Source organism: Teleopsis dalmanni, chromosome 1 (assembly GCF_002237135.1).
Source record: "Teleopsis dalmanni isolate 2A chromosome 1, ASM223713v2, whole genome shotgun sequence".
NCBI classification, from domain to species: domain Eukaryota; kingdom Metazoa; phylum Arthropoda; class Insecta; order Diptera; family Diopsidae; genus Teleopsis; species Teleopsis dalmanni.
The window spans coordinates 95,220,314-95,232,062 of record NC_051846.1 but is presented as its reverse complement, the minus strand read 5'-3'; the positions used below and the strand labels follow the sequence as shown (position 1 = coordinate 95,232,062).

The following is an 11,749-nucleotide window of genomic DNA, read 5'->3' as shown; positions in this document are numbered from 1 at the left end:
TAGGAATTTGAAATTTTGTTGCATTAATGTAGGCTCTATGGTTTACGGAGGAAATGGATTTCGTAATTGTAAACTGAGAAGACCATTCGAAGTCGGACGTGCGAGATTACACAGTTGCAAATACATTATAATTGAAATGTGTTTTCAAATTGGTAATACCATAGACTTCTTGAGTAGTGTAGTGCCATTTTAAATGCAATAATTTGGCTATTTCCTCAGTAGTAAAGTTTAATTCGGAAGCCCAAATTTGTCCATCACAAATACAAGAACAGTAGGAATAATTGCTCTTTTTGAAAACTGAATTAGTAATGATGTTACAGCGCTATTAGATTTTTGTAGCTATTCTTGCTCTTGAATTGCAATACTTGGACAACTAATTGATGAACTAGTCGAAGTATTTGTAAATTTGTGTAAATGAGTATGATGTGATGAACGACAAATTCTGCAACGTTGTAAGGACGGAATTTTGTACAAATTTCCGCCCTACATAAACTTACTATTTTTACTAAAATTCTCTGCATAAAAATTATTTAAATACGATAAACACAGCGAACATCCATACGCACAACAAACACCGCGAACATCCACACGCACGATCAATACCGCGAACATCCACACGCACGATCAACAGCGCGAACATCCACACGCACGATCAACACCGCGAACATCCACACGCACGATCAACACAGCGAACATCCACACGCACGATCAACACAGCGAACATCCATACGCACGACAAACACAGCGAACACCCACACGCACGAAAATTATACTTGTGCGGTTGTGCGTACAATTAATCAAAGCAAAGTGTTTTATATAAATAGCGGAGATTTTTATATGAAAATCACTTAGCACCGGCACACCGAAGTGAGTAGACCAATACTCCAGCGCTAAGTCCCTTTTAGAAGCCCATAGTGTTTCGACGCTAAGGCTAAATAAATCCGTAGAACGTATTAAGTAGATTTTATAACGCCTTTGATGTTTTGACGTCTTTGGCTAGAAACTAATTGAGTAGATTTGGAAAAAACCCTTTGATGTTCTGACGTCTTTGGATAAAACATATTGAGTAGATTTTATAACGCCTTGATGTTTTGACGTCTGTGGCTAAAACTAATTGAGTAGATTTGAAAAAAAAAACCTTTGATGTTCTGACGTCTTTGGATAAAACTTATTGAGTAGAGTCAAGCTTAAAATAAATTATTTAAGAAAACTTTTTAATAAATAAATTTTAAAATAAAAATCAAACGGTCTTTTAACTTTCCTTGGTTTACCAGCTTCGAACTAGTCAATAAAACAAATTTATTGCAACGACCCGGACCGCGACTGAGTAATACCTCAGCAAATTAAAAACGACGAATCCGTGTCGTTACAACGTGATTCGGATTTACATTTTGTAACGGAGTGCCCTTTTGTCAAACAATTTATGCAGCAGCCTGCTTTTTTAACAAAATCAAAACGCTGAGAAACTGGCGTTGCTAAAATCGAGGGGCATTTTCCTAAAAAGTGATCAGCTGCCTTGCAAAATTCACAACCAGATTTGACACTGAGATGCGTTTGTGATACTCTTCTTGGTATGGTATTAAAATTGTTTTGTAATTTTTTTTCGGAAGTATTTATGGACGTAGCTCGTCCTTCAAGAAATTAACAACGCCGACTTAACATCTTATAAAATTCATCCCAAGAAGGCATTTTTTTAAATTCTTGCTTTTCGTCATGTGCCAATTTTGTTTCCGCATCAACTTTACTTAAGACTATATTAATTATAATAGCATTCATAACTTCTACTTCTGAGTCCAATGAAAGCAATGATGATTTTAATGCTGCAATTGTATCAATTAATTTACGTAGAGGAGCCGGATCAGCTTTAGTCATTCCTGGAACATTAAAGAGTTTAATAATGTGATCTAAAAACATTAATATCTTATTATCAAAATGTTCTTTCAATCGTGCCATAGCCCTTGAATAATTTTCTGCTGTAATTTGAAAAGCTTCGATAACTGCTAGTGTTAATAAATAATTGAATTTATCAACATCAGATAAGGTTGGGTCATTGTGCACCAAATGCTTAATTGCAGAGATAAATCGATTGTAGTTGACGTATTTTCCGTCAAATTTTGGTAATTTTAGACATGGTAAACGAGAATGGTGGGCAACACTGAAATTGGATGTTGTATTCATAACTTCAAATGAAGTATTACTTCGAGTTTCTTTAAGCATATTAAGTATTATAGCTTATAGCAACAAACAGCTCTTCAAAATCAGTTCTGGCATTGTCTTCTGGATTTAATTGTTCGATCTGTGATTGAATGTGGCACAATTGTTTGAAATGAGATTCTAGAATTTGTAGTCGACATTCAAGAATAGCTGGATCCACTTCGTCTTTATTCTTTTCTATCTTAGATCGGATGGAGATCATATTCCTTTTCAGCGTTGATCGTTGCTGCTTTAAATGACTTAAGTTAAGAGCAAAATTGTTACCTGTATTGTTGATTACATTACTGGCTGGATTATTATCATTATTATCGGTGTTCATTTTACTGCTAGGACATGTGTCCTGTCACGGTCGCCAAATTTTTACGCTCAAGTAATAACAGAAAACGGAAACCAAATTTAGAGGTTATTTTCAAAACGCATTTATATTTATTACGTTAATTGTAATTTAAATTCACACTACCATATATAAATATAAAGAAGTTAATAGAATTTATGTGTGAAAGTAATGTATGAAAGAATTTATGTATACTAATTGTAATTAATTGTAATTTTACTTTCCAATATTTAAGTCTATCGAAGGTAATAAAGATTATTACTAAAATTGTATAATCACCTTCAGAATTGAAAATACAGTGAATCTTCCGTAATGCAAATATTGTCTCTCCTTCAACGGGAACCAAGTATCACCTCTCAAAAGATACAACAGTAAAACATCAAAGCTTAAAACAAATAGATATACAAGGTAGAGCAGTTAAGTTTGATGTTCTGTTTTGCTCTAACAACTACCTTTTTGTCGTTATGAACTTTTTTGTCGTATTTAAAAGTATGGTGAAATTCATCATACACAACACACACCGAACGCAGCGTACAATAGGTTTTTGTATGTCCAAACTCGTCAAACAAAGCAGTAGGCACAAGCCAACTAGAGTATTGCCAACCGCAAAATTAAACGCAGCGTTAAAGCAAATAAGCGCAGATGGCTCGGCAATTGAACAACAGAAGCCCAAAAACTAGCGAATCACATAGGCTCAAATACCTACACAACATCAGCTATGGTAGGACGTATACACAGGATTGCAAAGCCAATCAAAAATAGGGCGAATTATTACATTCTACCGAAGATAAGCTAAAAGTAAGGGAAGATCACTATAGAAATCTCCTAGCGGGAAACAACACCAATCCTCAGCAAGAACTATGTAGTAGACACGATGAACATGTTGCTCGCTACGATATAAACACATACGTGCCTAATGTTAGTGAAATCGAAGCAGCAATAACTCAGCTTAAAGCGGGTAATTCGGCTAGTCTGGCCTTTATTGCCCCCGAACTGCTCAAAGCAGACAAAAGTTCAGCTGCTCAAATTATTTAACCAATTGTTGACAACTTCTGGTCCCAAGAGTTCTTGCCGCCCAATTTTAAAGACGGCATTATTATTAATCTACCGCTTCTGTACTGAATTTGCTATCTAAATCAGCTGTTTTCAAATGTGTGTGATTTAGAATCAAACAAACGAATTCAAAAACAAAACAATTCACAAAATCCAAAATTCACTTTTGACAATAAAACAATCTGAATATAGTAATTTTTATAATTGACATTAAGTCGGCACCACTATTTTTACAAAATTTTGTTAAGACTCACTGTTAAGAGTCGATTATTTGTAGCATGTTTAAATCACTTTCTACGTTGTACACGTGAAATAAACACCAAAAGTACGTAATGATTTCTTTTTAGACGCGCACCAGTGAATGTTCAAAAACTGCATTTTGTATTTTAATTATTACTATTATATTATTATATTTTATTTTTCATTTATTTTTATTTTCTTTCTTTAACTTTTGTGTCTTATCTCATTACTTGATCATATTATATTTTTTTTCTTTCTTAATTCATTTTTACTAAAATTAATATTTATCACTTGGATATTATTCTTACCTGTTTTTACTAACAACTGAGGACGGAGTTGTGAATCTCGTCTTCAGTCGGGTGAGCCACGATAAAAAGACTGCATATAAATGTCTTCACTCTAAATGAACCCGAACTGTGGCCACAAAAAAAATCTCGCTTTAAGGAGCGCCTAAAAACCAACTCGCCAAAATGATCAAAGCCCTTAAGTCCTTTATGGCTGATAATTCCTCTCTTCGTGCTAAGATTTCCGCCATCGCTGCGGAAATCCCCAGTTCTAGCCCAGCACCTACTTTTGTTTCATCCTCCCCTGTTATAGCCCATGACTGCACTTCAGTTGGTGATGTGAAACCTACCTTGGCTTCCATGCCTCTTATTACATCCAAGCCATTTTTGGCTCTCAAGCTACATTCGGAGCCCAAGGTTCTGTCTTGCCTCATGTTCCCACCAGCATCCAAGCTCCTGCCTACACCCAAGTTCGCGCCTGCCCCTAAGCACACTCCAGGGTCCAAATCTCCCAAACTCCCAACCCCTCAATTGGATTCGGCCACGAAAGCGTCAACGCCGCCAGGCATTATGGCCCGTGGTGTTAATGTTAAGGCGCTTGGCTTCTCAATCAAATATGTATTACCCAACGCCACTTACGTGTCCAAATGCGTAAATGGCAATTCGACTCGTATTCTTGCGAAAGATAAGGACACCTTTTACGGTATCAACGCCCTGCTTCGTGAGCAGGAAGTTGAGAACTTTGTCTCCAACCCTTTAAGGACCTGTCATCCTTAAATAATAAAATAAAACTTTAAAAGAAAAAATAATTAAATTGACACATGAAAAACAAACCGACCACGAAGAACTGATGCGGCTAATTGACGCTAATAAGGAAAAAACCTAATTTTCAAAGGCCTCACAGATCAGCTGCCACCCGAAGAAGCTGTCACAAAACTGTATGAAGAAACTCTTGGCGTAAACATTGTAGTCCGTAAAGCTAGAGTCATGTCACAGCGGGAAAATAAAATCAACGCCTTGGCAGAGATGACGTCAGAAGAAACGATTGGCTTGGTTTTCCAAAACATACACAAACTTGCAAATTACTATTAGGATTGAAAAAGACCTGAACAAAGACAGACAACGGCATAGAAAAGCTCTTCTCTTAATAAGGAAAAAAATTCTCTCAATAGATCGTTCGCAAAAGGTGCTCGTTCGAGATGATAGAATACGCATTGGAAACAAGTGGTGCAAATGAAGCAAAAATGGAATCCTAAAATGTGGCAATGAGGAGGCGACTACTACTGTAATAAAATTCATGAACTCAAGGGACCGACTGCCACCGCACCATTTCTACCACTGTTAATTTATGACTTCTTTTTTACGACTGCCACTTTTCGACTGCTACTTTACGACTTCTGAATTCGACTGCCACTATTCGACTGCTACTTTACGACTTCTGAATTCGACTGCCACTTTTCGACTGCTACTTTACGACTTCTGAATTCGACTGCTCAACTTCGACTTTACCTCGTTCATTCTTACATTACTTCTATATCTGGCGTTGCCACCCTTACATTTGGCCTTCCAACATCTTTATCCGTCCCGGATAGATCGATTGCTTCGTTTCTCCACGGTTTCATGAAATCACATGATGTTGATGTGTTATTTGGACCTACGAATTCCGACGCTTTTTTGACCTCATAACGTCCGTTTCGTTTGCATTTTGTAACCTCGTATGGTCCTAGAAATGCGTTTGATAATTTCTTACTGCTAACAAATTGCGTCCTCTTTATAGCCACCAAGTTACCTACTTCGTATTTAGTTTCACCTTTTCGATGCTTATCATATTGCATTTTATATTCAGCTTGGGCCTTTCTAATTTGTTCACGTGCGTTCACCCTGATTTCATTTCGTTCTGCTATAAAAATGTTTTCTACTTCTTCAGTTATTATCTCATTTATCCTGATGTCCATCACCGAACGCATTTTCATTCCAAACACAAGCTCAAATGGAGTATGCTCGGAAGATTTGTTGATTGTACTGTTGATGATTTTCTGAACCATACTAACATATTTATACCATGATTCTGGATGTTCAGAAGATAGTTTCGACAAAACGTTGATTATTACTCGGTTGATACGTTCAACTTGTCCATTTCCTCTTGCGACACCCGTGGTTACCAAAACATGTTCCACCAATTCTTTTTGACACCATTCTTTAAATATTGTTAATACAAATGCAGCTCCTTTATCACTTATGATTCGTTTTGGTGATCCAAAAATTTCTGCCCACTCTGGTAACTTTTTGATGACTTCTTCTGCAGCTGTTGTTTTAGTTGGGTAAAGCCAAACAAATTTACTGAACCCATCAACAAGTGTCAATATATACTTATACTTCTTTGTTGTTATATCCATCGGTCCTAAGTGGTCTATGTGTAGGGTATATAGAGGTACGTCTCCTTTTTCAATAACGTGCATATGACCTTCTTGTTTGCCGAGCTTTTTGTTGAATAATATACACTTCACGCAGTTTTTTATTACTTCTTCAACTTTTCGACGAAGATGTGGTATAAAAAATTTTTGTTCCAGTGTGTTGACTACTTTCTCTGTAGCAAAATGTCCATTTTCATGTTCATCGCGGATTATTTCATACTCCATGAGGTGAGGTACTACGAAAAGTATTAAACCTTCCTTTTCTTTCCACAGAATATTATTTTTTATTAAGTAGTTTTCGTACGATTGTGTTGCCAAGACCTGCTTTATTGGCATAATATGCTTATCTTCTGCTTGTGCTTTTCGAAGTCTTGCGGAAATTTCTTCTCTTATAACCATAACGTTCATTGGTGCCCGACTTAAGGCGTCAACATGTCTCATTGCTGCCGCTTTACGATGCTCTATAGTGTAGTGATAGTCTTGTAAATATAATATCCAACGTGTTACAGCCGGTGATAGATCGCTTTTGCTGACAATGCTCTTGAATGCTTGACAATCTGTGACCAACTTAAAGTTTTTTTCGAGTAAATAGTGACGTAACCTTTGGACCGCTAAATATGTTGCTTTTATCTCCAGATAGAAACTATGTAATTTTGCCTTCTCTGGTGTACATTTCCTACTCCAATAATATACCGGGTACCATTTTTCCTCGAACTGTTGAAGTAAGATTGCTCCAAACCCTTCTTTACAGGCATCTGTATGTAATTCTGTTGCTGCTGTTTGAGAAAAAATTCTTAAAACTGACTGTTTTAAGTGAGAATGATTTTTATTTGCTCTATCGATGTTTGCTCTGTTGAACCAATCTTGAAATCAGAATCTTTTTTGAGTAGATCCGTAAGTGGTTTTGTTATTACTGCATAGTTCTGTACACATTTTTTGAAATAACCTGTCAAACCCAGAAATGATTGGAGTTTTTTTAATATTTGTTGGTACCGGAAAGTTTTTGAAATATATCCGTTTGCGATCCGCAGTCCTAAATAAACCATTTCCGTTTGTAGAAATTTACACTTTTTCCATTTAATATTTAAACCATGTCGTTCTGCTAATTGTAACACTTTTTTTTAATTTTTGGATTCCTTCCTCCTCGTTTTTGGAATAAATAATGACATCATCCATATACATTTGCATTATGTTTTCTTTAATTAAATTTCGAAAAATATGATTAACAAACCGTAGGAATATGGCTGGCGAATTACAAAATCCAAACGGTGCTCTGTTAAATTCAGAAACGCCGTCTTTTACCATAAACGCTGTGTAATGTTTTGAACTTTCCTCTATGGGAACATGGAAAAATGCATTTTCTAAGTCTAATGTTGTAAAAACTCGTTCACCTTCCAAAGCTTCAATGACTTTCTCCATTAATGGGACTAGAAAAACATCTTTTTGTACAATCTTATTTAAATCCCGATAATCGATGCAAATTCTTTTACCGTCACCTTTTTTATCTGCAACAACTATTAGACTGCAAAATTCTGACTTGGATTCTCTTATAACATTTGTTTGTAGCCATTTTTCAACTTGTTCACTGACAATTTTCTGTTCACAGATTGGTAAACGACGCGTTGGATGTCTGATAATTTTATTTTCGGTTAACACTATTTTCATACTGATAGGGCTTATTATATTTGCTTCCGGTGTATATTTTTTGATAAGCTATTCGATCTCGTTTCTATACTTTGCAGGTGCTTCTACTTTATTATCCTCAAGATCGATATTTAAAAGCGAACAGTCCACGTTTTCTTCTAACAAGTTGATAAACTCATAACCGTTTAGGTCGTAAGAATATTTACATTTTCCAATAAAATCAAAACCCAATATAATCTTATACTTTGATAGATTATCTGGTACCACCACGAAAGTATGTTTACATGCCAAATTGTCTACTTCAATTTCTGTTTCAATGCTACCGATAGCCATTGTTTTTTTTATTACCGTAACCCGAAATGTTTTCTGTACATTCTTGTATTTCACCGTTTAATGTTTTCGCAACTTTCTGCTCGATTATTGAAATATCCGCGCCACTGTCTACTAAACAGTTTAACTTTTTGCCGTCTATTGGTATAAATTTTGTCATATTTTCGCGACGTTCCGTTGCGTTTTTTATAATATTTATTTCCTTTTTGCTCTTTACTTCATTTGAAGGGCAATTTCTCGAAATATGTCCATTCTTATTAAACTTAAAACATTTAGTCGGTTCATTGCACTCACTCTTCTTATGCTCCGTCGAGCCACAGTTATAATAGTGCTCAGATTTGAACTTTTTACTTCTACCGTTCGCATTTATATTTGTTTGTTCTGTATTTTGTTCATTTATATGTTCATAAATTTCATATTGTTCTCGTAGTTCTTTAAAGTTTTTTGCATTGTGTAATTGGTGTTTAGCACTTCCAGGAATCTTTAATTCGTCAACAATGTACCGAATTATTGCTTTTTCTTCAATATCACTCATTTGCGCAATTTTTTTCATCTGCAACATATATTCATAAAATGTTTCGCTACTTTTCTTCTGCCTTTTCGTCAACATTTTATGTATTTCTGCACTGTCATAATTTCTTTTAAACTCTTCTACTATGACGCATTTTAACTGTTTATAATTATTCACGTTTTCCGTTTCTAAGAATAACTTAGCTAAACCGGTTATTTTGTTTTTTGCTTGCACATATTTTTGTTTCTCTGTGAGTTCATATGCCTCTGCATTATTTTCAAATATTTCAAACCATTTATTTACCGGTATTGATTCACCATCAAATTCACTAATAATTTTTGCAAAAGCATCAATTGATATTGCTACTTTATTATTGTCATTATCAATTTTTTGTGCAAGCAACTTTATTAGTTCCTTCAGTTCATCACTTGTTGCCATTTCTTTTGAATTTATCACTTTTACTTTGGATCGCGTTTCGTACTCTCTTTTTGTGTCTGCTGAGTGTTTCGTCTCTTCGTCTTTATCCATCCATTCACATTCACGAAAGCGCACTTTTTTCCCGTTATTTTTAGTTTCGTTTTCTATTGAATGTTATTGCTCTTTTTACGTTTCACTGGTTGAGCCCCCAAATGTAAGAAGATTTATTGGTATAAGGCAAATATAATTTATAATCTAAAAGAATAAACTAAATATAATTAAATGTAATAAAATTCATGAACTCAAGGGACCGACTGCCACCGCACTATTTCCACCACTGTTGATTTACGACTTCTTCTTTACGCCATTGCCACTTTTCGACTGCTACTTTACGACTTCTGAATTCGACTGCCACTTTTCGACTGCTACTTTACGACTTCTGAATTCGACTGCTCAACTTCGACTTTACCTCGTTCCTTCTTACATTAGTTCTATATCTGGCGTTGCCACCCTTACATGTATGGAAACAAACTTGAAAACCTTAATCTTAACTTATTAAGCATCGTGAATGAGCTAGATCAAAACAACCATATGGCAAAAAACTAAAGAACGAATACATCACATTAACAACAACTACAGATGACGCTCCATCAACATCACGAAACACAGCATCTACATACAATCTTTTTAAGCTTCAAAGGAATGTACACGGTATTGCAAATCTTTTTAATGAACCAAAAATTGCTGACTGGCATATCATATCTGTATATGAAACCTGGTCAACAACACCTTTCAATACTAGCCTTAGTCCTTGGTGCAACTATGATGCGCTGACAGCTTCAGCAACAAGGGAAAAGTACACTGGTAGAGCTAGTGGTGGTATTGTATCTCTAGTTAAAAAAAATTTAGCAAAAAGTTGCGAAATAAGCAAAACAAATTTGTGGATTTTTAACTTTTATTGTATTAATAATTTTAATTTTATTTTAGGTTCATTGTACATTAAACCACATTATGATATAAATATTGCTTTAGAATTGCTTCAACCATTAATCGATGAGTGAAGAGGGTGCTCAAGAATTCTTATCTGAAATTAGTTCGATTTTCATATCTAAAAGAAGCTCTCTCGATTTAGTCTTGAATACGCTTGGTAAAAATATATTAGAATTCATAGAAAATAATGGCTTTATCTTGCTTAACGGTTGCCCAGATGGTGACATCACAGCAAGTTTTACATTCTCAAACAAAAATGGTAACAGTGTTATTGATTTAATCTTGGTCAACGTCGCTGCAATTCTATTTATAAAAAGCCTAGAAGTACAAACACTTGCTTCTGGTTCAGACCATTTCCCGGTGACCTTAAAACTTGAATTCCCTACCGGCACTAGCAATATAAATTGCACAAATGTAACTTCTTGTAAACAAACCAGATTAAAATGGGATATAAATAAGTCTGATATTTTTACAATGCACATGAACCGCTGTCTTGAATCATTGAATATGAATCATCACTTCTCTTCTTTATCCAATGACCAACAAAATGATCTAATTATAACCTCTATACAAAAATCCGCTCAAGCATCAGAAATGGTTATTGCTAAGTCCTTTATGCCTCTTTACTATACTTCAAAACCATGGTTTGACTCAGAGCTATGGGCCTCAAAGAAAAATCTAAATCATGCCCTGAAAAAATGCAAGGGACAAAGCTTTTCATCTGAAACTAAAACGGTATACATGGATTTAAAAGCTAATGACAAAAAAATGCTGTCTGAAAAAAGAACGGAATATGAAATTAGGATCAAAAACAAGTTCTTTACGTAAAAAGTTCGAAAGACTTTTGGAATCTTATTAAATCGTACAATCGAAAACCTTTTGTCAACAACCCCATACCAAATTCTGTTTGACAAAGCTTATACGAGCAAATTTATCCACCTCGTCCTACCATAGAACTTATACTATCTGAAAACTTTATCGAAGCGCTGGATTCGGAAATAATAATTGAAATAAAAACAGCAATAAATAAAATCAAAATCAATAAGGCTCCAGGCGAAGATGCGATTACGGCAGAGTTCTTTAAGAATTTATCTAGTCAATGGATTTATATTCTACAGTCTGTATTCAATAATATTCTCTTAGCTGAGAGCACACCAGTTTCTTGGTCACAATCCGTACTTATTATGTTACACAAAAAAGGTGATATAAACTCACCCGAAAATTATAGAGGCATTGCTCTATGCAATATCATCTTAAAAATTTTTACCCATATTCTGCATGATCGCCCCTTGTCATGGGCGGAACAATACAATAAAAT

At 35.1% G+C, this 11,749-nt stretch overlaps 1 protein-coding gene across 1 annotated transcript; it reads right to left on the bottom strand.

The window, feature by feature from the left end:
* Positions 1 to 1,641: 1,641 nt before the first annotated feature.
* On the bottom strand, positions 1,642 to 2,217 carry LOC119688963. The gene has a single exon (XM_038103666.1). The coding sequence runs from the start codon at positions 2,215 to 2,217 to the stop codon at positions 1,642 to 1,644; it is 576 nt and encodes a 191-aa protein (XP_037959594.1).
* Between the last annotated feature and the right edge of the window lie 9,532 nt (positions 2,218 to 11,749).

Coding starts and splice junctions, on each gene's coding strand:
- LOC119688963 (XM_038103666.1), bottom strand. CDS start 2,217: ATGCTTAAAGAAACTCGAAGTAATACTTCATTTGAAGTTATGAATACA.